We start from the raw sequence: 14756 nt of genomic DNA, 5'->3' as shown, positions 1-14756 counted from the left end.
GGCCTTGCTCTTAGGAGACAGGTCCTGAGCAGTTCAGGACTGAAGTGGCCTGGTGTCTGCAGCTTACTTTCAGAATGTTCAGCAAAGTGTGCCTGTGTGAGTGTGCACGCACGTGTGTACCACTGTGCACACGTGTGGAGTGTGTATTGACAAAGGGGGGAAGCAAGTAGCACAATGCTGACAACAGTTTGATGCAGAAGGGTGTGCAAATGTGTGTTTTGCTAGTCTCTTAACCTTTTTGTAAGGTGGAGACTTTTCAAAATAGAAAGTTGGGAAAACAGACAAGATTTTAAAAATCAAGGAGCCAAAGACTTCTGAAAAACAGAGCACTTAATATAGAAATCTTACAAGAGTGACTCTACCTTGCCACATCTTTCTAAACAGAAACGGGTCACTTGGCAGCTGCAGGTGATGGAAGGTTCGAGCTGCACAGAACTCTGTGCAGGATGCTGGTTAGGCAGGGCTGGCTCGGACCTGGAAGTGCTGGGCAGTAACTTTACTTAAAGATACGTTTCAGGAGGCACACCCTTTGTCCTCTCTTTCCCCTCCAGCTCCACCAGGAAGCTGTGCAACGCCTCGCTGCCTCACGACGGCAGGAGCCCAGCCAGCCTGATCGGCCAGGAGGTGATTCTCGTCTTCTTCCTCCTGCTCCTGTTGGTCTGGTTCCTGAACCGAGAGTTCGAAGTCAGCTACCGCCTGCACTACCATGGGGACGTGGAGGCGGACCTGCACCGCACCAAGATCCAGAGCATGAGGGACCAGGCCGACTGGCTGCTGCGGAACATCATCCCCTACCACGTGGCCGAGCAGCTCAAGGTGTCCCAGACCTACTCCAAGAACCACGACAGCGGAGGCGTCATCTTCGCCAGCATCGTCAACTTCAGCGAGTTCTACGAGGAGAACTACGAGGGCGGCAAGGAGTGCTACAGGGTCCTCAACGAGCTGATCGGGGACTTTGACGAGCTCCTGAGCAAGCCGGACTACAGCAGCATCGAGAAGATCAAGACCATCGGGGCCACGTACATGGCCGCGTCCGGGCTGAACGCCACGCAGTGCCGCGACGGCAGCCACCCGCAGGAGCACCTGCAGATCCTCTTCGAGTTCGCCAAGGAGATGATGCGTGTGGTGGACGACTTCAACAACAACATGCTGTGGTTCAACTTCAAGCTCAGGGTGGGCTTCAACCACGGGCCCCTGACGGCGGGCGTCATCGGCACCACCAAGCTGCTGTATGACATCTGGGGGGACACGGTCAACATCGCCAGCAGGATGGACACCACGGGGGTGGAGTGCCGCATCCAGGTCAGCGAGGAGAGCTACCGCGTCCTGAGCAAGATGGGCTACGAGTTCGACTACCGAGGGACGGTGAACGTCAAGGGCAAAGGCCAAATGAAGACCTACCTGTACCCCAAGTGCACAGACAGTGGGTTGGTGCCACAGCACCAGCTGTCCATCTCACCCGACATCCGGGTCCAGGTGGATGGCAGCATCGGACGCTCCCCCACAGACGAGATAGCCAGCCTGGTGCCTTCCGTTCAGAACCCGGACCAGGTGCCCCCAGGTTCCGAGAACAACGCCCAGACCAGGGACGCTCACCCGTCTGCTAAGAGACCCTGGAAGGAGCCAGTCAGAGCCGAGGAAAGGTGTCGGTTCGGCAAAGCCATAGAGAAAAGCGACTGTGAAGAAGTGGGGATGGAGGAAGCCAACGAACTCACGAAGCTCAACGTCTCAGAGAGGGCGTGACGCGGCCCAGCCCGCCCGCGGTGCTCTGTCCGTCCAGGCGCCACCGTCCCCGTCCCCGGACGGCGTGTCGTGTGGTCACTGCAGCCCTAACCTCTGTGTGGATCACAGTCATTCAGGGTTCACTTTCATCCACCTCCTTCCCCTTCCCCCACTCGGTGTGACCGTCAGAAGCTTGGAGAACAAGTGCCTTCAGGGGCTGGCGCGCCTGGAGTCCAGGGAGGCGCAGCCAGCGTGTGGCGCTGGATGCTGGTGGACGTTAAAGCAGAAGCTGTGGTTAAAATAAGATTTTTATTGCTTTTTCTCACGAGACACTTTTTTTTTTTTTTTGCTAATATAATGTTTTTGAGGTTTTTTTTTTTTTTCATGTATACATACTAGTGTTTTTTTCCAGTGACCTGACCTTTCTATGTAAACACATACACGCACACACACTTGTATTCATGAATATGAGACCAAGTGCCAGTAACTCACTGGGCTGGGTGCTGGGGGTGCAGGCTGAGGACCGCAAGCAGCCGGCAACCCCCTACCCGCACCCTCCAGGGCGATCGGGCCCTTGGGGGCTGTGGTTGCACCCACTGGCCCCCCACACCCAGCAGCTTTAGGGCTTCCTCCTCATGCAGGCCAAGATTCCAAACGCCAACCGGTCTCACAGCTTGTGAACCCAGGCCTCAGGTATCTAAAAGCCCTTTTCCATTCTGCCCCTGTCCTGAGGGGTCTTCCAGCTGGAGTGGAGGGGCTCGTCTTTGAAGGTGACTCGTCCCAGAGGGAAACGCAAAATAAACATCCGAGGGTTGCATTTATTTATTTATTTATTTATCAGGAACTGTGTGTGTCTCGGGGAGGGTTGCTGGGCTGTTCTCTCTAGCAAAAGGAACTAGGCTTGGAGTGAGGGGTAGGTCACAGCGGAAGGATGAAGATGGGGCCATCAGAGCTCCAGCCACACTGGGCCGTGCTGGAGCATCAGAGCTCCAGCCACACATGCCCAGTGGGCATTGCCCGTGCTCTGGGTCAGGGCACCCTCGGCCACCACTTTGAATGCAAAAGCTCTGCTCCTCCCCCTTGCCCATGGCAGGAGCTGGGTCAGAACGGCTCGGTGTGAAGCAGGTCTGGGCTGAGTACCAGGGCTGGCAGGCAATGCTTGGCCTCCACTTCCGGGAAGTTTCTCCAGCTTTTCCGTTCTCAGCCTGTGCAGCACTTGTCTGTGGCGGATCGGGCCTGGTGAGTGGATCCCAGTCCTCTTTAGGTGGAGCTCTTACACTGTCAGTAGGGGCAGGATCGTCTGGATGTAAATGAGGCATCGGAACCTGGGGAAGTACAGAAAACCCAAGGAACTGGCTTCTGTGCCCTTTGTTACTAATCCCGTAATCCCCCTTGTAACTGTTTTGCCACACTGAGTCTGAAGTTTATGTAGACTTGAACTCAGGCCAGAGTTGTCCTGTCACAGTCCCATGACACCTCCCTCTTAAGGTGGCTGCAGCGCATGCGGTAGGGGAGGGCTAGGTCCTTCCTTCTCTGTGTGAGGCCCTCACCGACGTGCCCTGTGCGTTTTCTCATCCCCAGCAAATCTCTGTGTAGCTTTTGCATCTGCACCAAGTCCCTTTATCACTCCTCTTTGCCAGACTTGCACAGAATCTGCCCTCCCTGGCACCATCAAGCATTGACTTGGATCAGCCAGCTCCCCAGTGACGTGCCTGGGATGGCCCCCAGCAGCGCAGTCATAAGCCAGGATCTCCACGTCCAGGGGGATTTGCCTTCAGGTTTTACTGTCAGACTGTTGGTCTTCCAATGCCGGAGAAAGGATGACTGTGACAATACCTCTTGCTTCTAAAGAATGTATTCTTATAAAATATCGCAGAATTTTTATTTTTTCTTAAAAACACTACCTGATGCTCTGCCTGTCCATCGGGGTTGTGGGCACATCAGGGGTTCCTTCCATCAGTATTAAGGTGTGTGTCATGTAAGGCCCTCACCCCCTGCCCCCCCACCCCTGGGCTCCAGGCTCTGCAGCTACCGTGGTGGCCAGGGGCTGCTGGGCCGTTGCTGAATTCTCTGCTGTTCTGCTCCACAAAGCTCATTTCTGTACATACTTCCTCCCTTGCAAACTCTTTTTTTTCCTTCCCCTCCTGCAAAGGTTGTGATTCCTAGGAAGCCAAGGGGCTGCAGATACAGGGATAGCGTGGTGACCCCCACTGGTCCAGTTCAGCATTGTGCAAATGGGATCCTTCAAAGGACAGTTTAAATTGTCTTTAAAAAACACCCCGAGCCTTCCTAAGCAACCAGTGCAGGTGTTCCCTCTGGGTGTTCCACTGGTGACTCGGGTCCCTCCCAGCCGCTGCTCAGAAGCGTACCTCAGCACAGAACCACAGAGTGTCCGCAGGGGCCGCACTGGGCCTCCGACACAGCCTGTTGCTGAAGTCAGACGGGCTTCTGAGCAGCAGGCTCAGGCGCTCCCGATTGGATTCAGTGGAGGCATCCTTCAGAGTGGCATACCTCCTGTGAACTTAGGGCAGGAAGCAATACTTCAGAATTGAATGTGTGTAAATATAGTTGCTTTGAGTTGCAATTGCTGTTTTCTTCTTGGCCTCAGGTCTGATCAAATTCTCCATGTACAAATCCATATAAACAAGCACACAGAATTGTATCCAATGCAGACAAACATAGAGCATCAGTTATGAAACCCTCACAGAGCCTGGAGGCTCCCCACGGCTCCGTGACCCTGACCGTGCTATGGAGACGCCCGCACATTTGCACTTGACACTGAGAGCCAAAGGGCCGCGTGCTTCCCGTTACGTGGGCTGTCGTGATTTGTAGTTTCCAAAGGTCTGTCCGCGTTTGCATTTCTAGGTTTTCGAGGTAAGCACTTTTTGGTGGTGGTTTCGGAAAATCACGTCATGCCTAGAATCTGAAATTAAATTCTTGAGAACCAACTGTTTGAGTTCTCCATCTTTCCTTTGTTCTACCCTTTTTAAATTGTTAGTCCTGATAATTTCAAAATGCACCCCACCCCCCACCGCCCCAAAACAATGAACATTAAACTACTCTAAAATCTCAACATTTGCTGCCTGGTACTTCCTCACTGACAAGACTGGGGCCACTTCCGAGATTAAAGCAGCCTCCTTGCCAGCCGTCTGTGGCTGAAGTAGGGCTTGAGGGTCTTTTACACTGTGACTTTGAAAACAAGGCAACTAAAAACCCTACTGTGTGTGTGTGTGTTAAATGACTGTATTTGCTATAGTAAACTTTTTTTGAGAAGTATCTATTTCTACATGGGACTTGTAACAGAAGCAGGTTACAGCACAAATTTTGCTTGTGACCATATCCTGATTTTATTAGGCCTCCTAAAGAGTTTCTCCCACAATATCTCAAGCAATTGACTGAGAAAATAAAGTCAGTTTTTTAAAAGGACATGCCCACATAGCCTCTCCCTTGCAGAGTTCTGGGAGGCCTGTGTCACGGGGAAGGTCACAAACCCAGTTCAGAATCTGTTTAAATTCAGAGTGTCTTTGCCAGAAAATACACATGCCATTTCACACGTCACAGGGGCTCACAGCACCTCCATACCTGGAGCCAAATGCTGGCTCTGCTGGGGGTTAGCACCTTCCCTGTGGTTTTTCCTGGCAGTATTTAGGTGCAACTGCAAAGCAAGGACCCTGTTGTCGACTCAGGGAAGCGGGGTGCAGACATGGCCCAGGCCTTGCTCCTCGGTTCAGAGGCACCCAGCGTCTAGGTGATCCTGGAACCTGTGAGGACAGCGCTCATTGACGAGGGTGCTCTTTCTCTGAGTCTGTACTGCAGGCATCTTCAGGAACTTTCCAGGAGGTGAGGGAACAGCAGTCTTTGTTGCGTTTCTCTCTTAGAAAGGACACCCCAAGGACTTTCCGAGGTTTCTCTAACAGTCTCGAAAGGCAACCTCTAATTCTCACAGCAAGCTCCAGGTCTTACCATTTGTGGTTTCGCTTTCACTTTCCTTTTCATCTATTCTATCCCTTTAAAAAAAAAAAAAAATAGCTTGCATTTTAGAGACAGTTCTGAAATAAGTGCGAAGAATTGACCTTACCGAAGTTGAGGGCTGACCTTTTCTCTGGTCTCTTGGGAAGTGATCTGTGAGCTCTCGGGATGTCCTGCCTGATACGTGTCTCTGGGTAACTGGGGGCCTTGGGTCACACTGGCTCGTCTGGTGGTGTGGTTTACTGTGGTGGTCATGTGGACCTTATGCTGGGGCTGGAGACAAGTTCTCTCTTTCAGCTGAAATCTCTCCACATGGCGGCTTTTCTCTGGTGGAAATCTGTCATGGTGGCCACTGGGTTGGATCCCAAGTGCCAGGGAGAGGAAGCGGACTGGGGCAGCAGATAGTGAGAGGAAGTGATTAAGAAAAAGTACACACTTGCACACCACATAGGCGTAAACTCAAAATCTCCCCAAGTGTCTATTTTTATACTCTTCCTTTGTAAAAATTGTTTTTTAAATAACATAACTCCAAAGAGTTATTAACTTTACATCAGCGTAACCCAAGCATGGGGAATTCTCACGTCCTTGCTGGGCCTGAAAGTCGGAAGGAAGAAGGAATTATGCAGTCAGACATTGAGCAATCTGAGCATTTCCTGAAATCTCAGTCATCAACAGCAGCAATTCCTAACCTTTTGGGGGGGCTTACAGAGCCTTTGATAATTTGATGAAAGCTGTGACTCCTTTCTCCAGAAAAAAAAAAATGCACATAAAAATAAACTCACTTCATGTTCCTCGATCTAAACCAAAATACCCGTGATCTACAATAACAGGCTGGATGGTGATTTTTCATTACAAGCATCTGCGGGTGAAGTTTCCACGCATTTCTGGACTCTCCATTGGAAATGTGAATAAACAGATGAATGCTGCTTGTTGACACATGCATTTCCAGTCCAACTATATTTTAGACTTTAATGTCTGAGTTACCTGAGTACATCTGAAGAGCCACTCAAAGAACTTTTCAGTATAAAGACGAAGCTCGTCAGTCTTTCCAGCAGATAAGTAACACTCAGACAGTATGCACTGAGTACCTGCCACATGCCAAAGCTCGCTCAGGTGGTGGCTGCCACTTGAGGCCATTTGAGGCGCCCCTGGGATCAGTCACTGCTTTTCCTGATGGCTCTCCCATTAGGAACCCCACAGGAAACGGAAAAGAATTCTGAGACACCCCTGTCCTTGTTGACACTTTTAAACGGTGTTGTCTGTTACTGATGATTTTTGTTTCATGGTCTCACAGAGTCTTCAGTCTCTCCATGAAGAAAGGGCAACAGATGAGGTACCACTCAGAGAAAACAGCTGCCCCAATATTGTGTTGGCCCCTCCATGAGGGAGGAGGCGCTCCACATTGGTCATATATTTTATTTTTAAAACAGGCCTCTCTGGATGTCGCCTGGGGTCTTGGAGCTGGGCAGGACGAGGCACTGGCCTGGATGGACCAGGCTGGGGGCAGCCTTTCAGGAGTCACACCCTCAGTGAAGCATGCCCCCGCCGCCTCCCGGGGAATTGCTGGGGGTCAGAGGACCACAGCCTCTGCCCATCCCACCTCCTTCTGAGGGGCCTCCAGCAGGCTGCAGCGTTCTCAGAGCTGCTCCTCCTCCGTCTTCCTCTGACTTCGTCCATCTTCTCAGCAAGCAAAATTCTTGCCCTGTAGATTGACAGGGCAAGAGGAGTGATCGCAGAAAGCAGGAACCGTTTGGACTTGTCCATGTGATTCCGGGAAGGAAGCCGAAGGGGAGTGACGTGGCTGAGCACGCTCCGCTGGGAGTCCCCTGGGCACAGACACCCCGGCGCCCAAGGCTTCCATCTCCAGCCTTCCCTGCTTCACAGCCTCCAGTCCCCAGCTCCGGTCTCGGTCTCGTGGAGGCTACTCCTCTCCAGGGACACTTGTGCCTCCCTCCCTTCTACCCGCAGCCCCTACCCGCTGCCCACCATCACCTTTGACCTCCCAAGTAGGTTTCAGTGCTATGCCGCCTCACTCCCAAACCTCAGGAGCACAGACAAACCGATGGCAACACTTCGAGCAGATGCTTTATTGATTTAAAGAAAGTAACTCTTCAGCCACAAAATTAAGTTCTCACATATGCAAATGTGCCTCTACACATAAAGCAGCCTCTCACTCTATGACAGTTTTCTGCCAAGGAACTCAAAGCACCTGGAACCCCTTCTGTCCTCACCATACCTCACTGAAGGTGGGGGAGTTTTCTTCTGTCCAACAGGTTTGAAAGCTCAGGTTCACAGTCTCTGAGCGGCTGGCCATCCTCAGCCAGTCCTTGCCAGTGACTCCCAGCTTCACAGCCAGAGACAGATCACCCTGTCAACCCAGGCCATCTCATGGCTTAACAGCCCCTTCCTTCACAAGAAAAGAACAAAGAATCCAGGTGGTGGGGTGAAACACTGTGCATTTAAATGGTAAGATTAGTCAGTAGGTCAGCAAGTGACTAGCAAGGTAAATCCGTTTCCCCCTCTCTCCCCCTCCCCTTCTTTTTGTAAGACTGGCTATTGAATTATGTGTAGAATGTTTCAGGTATTACTGTCTAGTGTCTGCTTAGAATGGAGAAGTTTTCAACTTACTCAAGTGTCTGTATGGACTTGTGTCCATCTGCTAACCAAGACCATCAGGGAATGGAGGCAGAGTTTGCAACACGTGGGTGCCTTCAGAAAGGTCCGTGTGAAACACAGATTATATTGGTGTCATGCGTGTCCTGCTAACGTAACAGAACTAGATCACGTCCCTTTAACACAAAATCTGGGTTTTTTTCCCCCCAAACTGTTGATTACACAATAAATTTATTATTATATGTAATGTTATGTTGTTTTTGAAATGCCTTTATATATCTGTATGTACATCTCCAGCAGTATTTCAGGGAAATATTAGAGGGAAAAGAAAAAAACATTATTTAGCCATTTAACTTGAAATATTATAAAATAATTCACAATTTCCATGCCAAAACCAACTTTGTTGACTCTTTACAGAGGAAACAGATAGTTTGCCTTTTGGAAGCAAATCTCGGCAAAATGGTGAGTTGGTGGGACTTGTCTTTGGTAATTTTGATTTGCCAGAATGATATCTCTTCTTCCTCAAGAGTAAAGACTTCTGGTGGCATCGCAGATACACTTCGAGTGTTCACTTAGCACAGAAGAGCATGGCTGAATGTTGTCGTTGGTCTCCTGTTTGTATTATTAATTGCATGCGAGTTGCGCTTTCCCAAAATTTCAGTCCAGGACTTCCAGAGACTCCTAAAGACCCTAATCTACCATAATACCTAGAGAGCTTTAGGATTCCATTGGTTGTTTATTTTTTAATACTGAAGAATGTGACTTACGCGAGCTTTCGGAAATTGATTCAACTAAAACCTAAATCTAAGAAGATAAGGTAAAATTACTTGGAAGAAAAAAGAGATTTGAAGCACTTATCCAGATACTTTAGGATAAAAGCATCCTTTTGCAAAAAATATTTCAAATGAGACAAAATGAATTTATTGCATGAATCACATGGACAGTGATCTACATCCTTCAAGTGACTTTTCTTATGTAGCCAATACGGTGTGCCACTTCAGTCCCTTCAGCAGCTCATTTCCAAATTTCCTTATCTCTTGCCGCTGTCCTTTATGTTGGCAGAATTACAATAGACTCAGACCCGTGTGCTTTGAGAGAAAACCTGGAGTGTTCTTGTGAACTCGCCATTCAGTAGTTACCGAGACTCCGAAAAAGTTTGTCTGTGTTCCTCCTGACCGGTGGTTTCTGTCACCATCGCAAACATAAGACCTCCTGCATCTGTTCCCATAGCAACAGCCTCATGGGTGACCTCTGGCAGGAGCTCTGTAGCGCCAGCGTGAGCATCCCACGTGCCTGAGACAGTCTGGCCACCAGGAGGAGACTGGCTTTCCTCTCTCATCCTTCTGCAGTACAAGAAGGAAGCCCCATGCTCTGGCCCAGCTTGAGATGCTGCAAACCCCTCAGCACAAGCTGCTGCCAGGTCTGGGGCAGGCCTGTGGCACCCAGCACCCTTCAGAAGACCATCTGCCAGTCCTTTCCAGTTTTAGCCTCAAGAAGCTGCCCGAGCAGCAAGCTGGGGCCTGATCCAGGCTCACAAAGAGATTCTTCATCCCTCCAGTCCTGGGCTGGCCCAGGCAGCAGCAAGCCAGACTCTCAGGCCCTCGTGGAAGCCAAATAGACTCCCACCAATGCCACATACGGTCCTGGAGTCCCCAAAGCTGTTCTTGGACCTGGAGGTGGTCAGGGACAGAGAAGAGGACCAGCTGGGAACACCTAGAGAAGTGGATGTTGGCGACATGGGGACTCCAGCGTTCTGTGATCTAACACAGCAGGGGCCCAGCCCCTCGGGTGCCACCGCTGCCCCACATCATAAGCCATCGGGTGGGTTGTGCCAGGAGAGGCCTCTGGGCACACCTGCTTCATGCCACTGCATTCAACCGAAGCACCAATAACACACAAACAAGCACCAGTGAAAAACCCAAAGCCTTAACATCCTCTAGGAAACCCTGTGTCAATTTCATGATTCGTAACAGACATTGTTTTAGCATGGAGCTTGTCCCTGGGGTGATCCAGTTACTAAATCAACATCCACCGTCTCGATCCATGCACTCATGCTCCTACCAAAACCAGTTCTGCAGCGCAACAGGGCAGTGTCACCGCATCCTGACAGCTTTGTCCTGACGGGTCGCCGGGGCGTGTTTTCCTTGTTTACATCATTGTATCACCATGAAGGGGCAACAGCAGTTTTGTTCCAGCAGTGTTTTGGCCTTGGGTGGTTGCACGCTCCATCCTAGATTGGGCATTCTTGCACACTGCACGTGTTTGTGGAGAGCAGTGCTCATGGAAGGCAGTAAACCGTCCTTCCATTCCAGAGCATGGATAGTTTACTTTTTTAATCGTCACGTTTTATCGAACCTGCTCGTGGTTCTTCCTCTCTTCCCCCCCGACCTTCTTCTCATCTGCACTTTCCCGTCGTCTCTTTTCCACAAGATGAAAGCACTGCTGAGAGGGGAACTCCATCTCCTTCCAGATAAAGGGAAGGAGCCTAATTGTAAATTTTAAAAATAATGTAAGAAACTGCTTATGTTCTGTCAACAACCAAAAAACAGGAAGAATTGTATCTGTGAACTATCAAGCTGTATCTGTAAATAGATTAAAAAGCACATTATCTTTAATTCATCACTACAGACCTTGTAATCTATTGTATATTCAAATGTTTTACTGTATCAGAAAAAACATGCGATACATTCAGAAAAGCTGGGAGAATAATTCAAAATACAGTATAATTAACTCAAATTTTGTTGTTTGTTTATTCTTGGCATGGCACAATTTCCAAGTGGAAAATGTGCTTACCTTAAATTATCAACCAGAAAATGAATTTATCTGTGAGACTTCTGAGATTTATTTTATTGTTTTTTATTGGAGTATAATTGCTTTGCAGTGTTGTGTTAGTTTCAGCAGTACAACAAAGTGAATCAGGTGCTAAGTTGCTTTAGTCGTGTCCGACTCTTTGTGACCCCCCGACTGTAGCCCACCAGGCTCTTCTGTCCATGGGATTTCCCAGGCAAGAATACTGGAGTGGGGTGCCATTTCCTTCTCCAGAGAATCTTCCTGATCCAGGGTTTGAACCCACGTGTCTTCTATCTCCTGCATTGGCGAGTGGGTTCTTTACCACTAGCGCCACCCAGGAAGCCCCATATATACATATATCCCCTGCTTCTTGGATCTTCCCCACCCTCCTGAGATCTCTTTTTAATGCAATGCCATTCACAGAGCTCACAGTGTGTGTGGCTTTACCATGCAGCCCAAGGGGTCAAAATCTGGTTGTTCCAATTTATTCCGGACTCAGGAATTTCAGGGAGAAGGGGCTGCAGCCTGGGTCCAGCCTGCTTTCCACCAGGCCACCGTCAGCTCCCTTTTGCTTGAGAACAAGTATCCAGAACGCAGAGTGGCTACAAGTATCCAGGGCCTCAAGGGCCATTGTCAGTATCAGAAGGTTCAGGAGCCCCTTCCCTCCAGCAGGACATGTACAGACAGACAAGTAGAGAAAGAGGACAAAGAAGTGCCCCCCACCTCGCCCAGGGGTCTCTCCTGCTGAGAAAGGGCCGGGGAGGCCTCCATGGTAAGAAACAAGGATACGAGGAGTTGGGGAAGTGGGGAATGAGCTTTCGGCTGTGATTTTGCTGAAGTTTGTTCAACACTGAGCTGAACTCATGGACAGGAGGGAGACAAAAATTATTTTCTTTGGACGGTTTTGAGCCAAAATAGAACGGGGCTCATTTTTTCCAGCGATTTTTTTTTTTTTTTTTGATCAGTAGTACAGATCCAAAGTAAGCATTTATTCACTGGCCCAGTTTCCCAATCTTTTTGCTTAGATGCACAACAGCCAATTCCCTGGGTTGTAAGAGTATTCTGAAAACAGCCCACCAGCCGAGGACTCATAAAACGTGCTTTCCCCGTGTGATGGGGTCAGGGTTGCTACACCAACCATGGAGTATGTCGCTCTTCACTCTGAGCTTGACTTTGTTTTAGCCGGCGTTGGGTGAACAGATGTGTGAACCTGGTTAGCAAACATAATACCCAGAGAAGCCGCGCACCTCCTGGGAGAAGACCGAATGAACTCTTCTTTCATTTTTAAATTCAAACCAACCATCTATTAGGAGAAAAGCCTTACCCTCCTAGCCAGCAAGTGATGTGCACGGGTGGAGAGGAGAAGGGTGTTTAGATGTTTTGTATCAACAAATGCCCTGCTGGCAGAAGGGTTTTGTCTACGAAGGAAACACTGTTCACCTCTCGCCTCCAGTTATCAGGCTCTTGTGGAAGTCAGAAAGCATTCCTTTAAGTAGCATGCCTTTGGTGGCCCGGTGGCTCTCCTGACATTAGGATTGTCACCTGGTGGCCCCCAGACTTTCCCTGCGCGCTCGGAGATGGGACCTTCCTTGTCCATCACCAATCGGAGAGACGCAGCCAGCAATACCTAGGCCACACGTTCTTCTGGAAAACAGGAAAGGACCTTGTATAACGATCTCTCATAGCCAAAGGGATCTGGCAATAAATGTTAAGACTGAAGGATCCCAGTCTCCATTTTTAAAAGGGCATTAGTTTGGGTTTTGGTTTATCAATTAATTTTTCTGGAGGGCTTTTTCTTTTTTCTCAGTCAGATTACTCACTCTGGTCTGTTGTGAAGCAGTCAGTTTAATTTCATGGCTTTCATAAGTTTACAGGAACATAAAATTTTGATGCCAATGAAATTGATTAGAATTCTCCATTATCCAGTGTAGTTAAGTGCCCATCTGTCCTGCATTATGCTTCCAGTGGCGGCTGACAATGGCACTCGCCATCCATCGGCCTCATGCCCATGTATCATGCACGCAGGGACAGGCGCAAGCACGGGGACCCCAGGCTGGTCCTAAAATAAGGCCCATCTGCAACTTGAGTTCAAGTGCCCACCAAGGCGAGTGACCGGGAAAGGCGTGCGCGCGTACACACACACACACTCACGTGTGCTCTTGACAATAGATTTAGAAACAATCCAGCCAGCTCAGCAAATGTCACTTTGTTTCTGTCTGCTCTCCCTTTCATTGGCAATAAACCTGACAAAAAACTTCCAGAATGAAAATGAGAAGGCTTGCATTGGAAGGAGATGCTGGCCGGCAGCCACAGACTCAGAGGATGTATTTTGCTCTTGTGTTTCTGCCAATAACTCCTTGGCCCCCACGTGCTCCGCACAGGCCGGGCCCGAGGGGGATCCTGACCGGTCAGCAGCACACAGGCCACGGAAAACCCCCAGCGGAGAAGGGAGCTTCCTCAGCTCCAGAACAAACCGTCCCTTCCCAGTCAGGGCCGCTCAGTCCACAGAGCTGGGTGATCCCACCTCCTGGGGGCCTCCACTCACTCAGCTTGAACCCAGGAACATCCACGTACATCTGGCTTCCTTGACCAGCCCCCCAGTTAGGGGATCCTCCAGTTTAGGAAGGAAGGAAGGGAAGTGGGGAGGAAGGAAGTTCAGAGAGAAAGAAGGAAGGAAGAAGAAGGCAAGGAAAGAGGAAAGTCGGGGCGGGGGAGAAAAGAAAAAGAAAGGGAGAGAGAGCGCAAGAGAAGGCAAATACTTTCACTGCTTTTAAAGTAGATTTGATTTTTAAATCCGTTTCTGGATCCCATTTTCAGAACACGTCTCCTACAGTCAGTGTCCTGCCTCTGGTGGCACAGAAGAGCTGGAGTTCATACCTTGCTGTGTGTGTTGGGGGGTGGTCCTGGAGGGCGGGGGTGGTCCTCTCATGGAGTTTTGAGCTGAACCCCGGAAGGCACTGGTGTTGGTTCCTTCCCTGTGCAGCTGGTGAGGTGCCCCACTTCGGATGTGGGGTGGTGGAGGGAGCACCCTGGCTTAGAGGAACAAGACGGACTCGGGCCTAACAGAGGTTGGAGGAAAGACTCAAGGCTCCAGAAGGCCCACTGGGAGAGGGGTGGGTGAGGCGGGAGGGTCTAGCCCCTCACTAAGCTCTCCTGGACCCGGGAGCTCCGGGGCCGGGGGCCTGCACCAGGCACAAGAGAAGTGAGGGGGACAGGCTGGCAGCCTCTTTAGCCAGAGGCTCAGGAGATCCTGAAGGGGCAGGGCCAGGACCACCATCAAGTTTCCCAGGAAGCAACTGAACGCTCTCCAGCCTCCCATGAGTGTTCCTTCACCCAGAAGACAGCCTGGCAGCTGAGGACCCAAGACCCCAGGGCCTGGCCTGAATCTGAGACAGCTGAGGTCATGTCAGGAGAGAAGAGCCCCAGGAATTGGCTCTGAGGGGGAGATCCTGCCCCCACCCCCCACAGCCACGTGTAGCCCAGCAGTGGGACCTGGAACGTTCCAGAAACATTAAAGCTTGCCGTGCAGGGAGGGCAGCTCAGGAGCAGGGTTGAAGGCAGGAGGAAGGAGCGCTGAATGAGGCTCCTTTCATGCGGAGCCCAAGGCTATATATAACCAGGCAGCTGCTCCACAGCTGCGCAGAGCTGTCCGGGCAGGGGGA

The 14756-nt window shown here is 50.3% G+C and overlaps 1 protein-coding gene across 3 annotated transcripts in view; it reads left to right on the top strand.

Annotated features, from left to right (window-relative positions):
• Positions 1-11040, top strand: part of ADCY9 (adenylate cyclase 9) — a 112020-nt gene extending 100980 nt beyond the window's left edge. For 2 of the 3 annotated variants that reach the window (XM_005224482.5, XM_005224481.5), the window contains exon 11: positions 552-11040. In XM_005224482.5, coding sequence (XP_005224539.1) covers positions 552-1743 — 1192 coding nt within the window. In that variant the 3' untranslated portion in view covers positions 1744-11040. The remainder of the gene's footprint in view (positions 1-551) is intronic. The other variant, NM_001205917.1, reaches the window with a different exon arrangement.
• Positions 11041-14756: the final 3716 nt, after the last annotated feature.

This window comes from Bos taurus, chromosome 25 (assembly GCF_002263795.3).
Source record: "Bos taurus isolate L1 Dominette 01449 registration number 42190680 breed Hereford chromosome 25, ARS-UCD2.0, whole genome shotgun sequence".
Classification (NCBI taxonomy): Eukaryota; Metazoa; Chordata; class Mammalia; order Artiodactyla; family Bovidae; genus Bos; species Bos taurus.
This window is presented reverse-complemented; position numbering and strand designations above follow the sequence as displayed.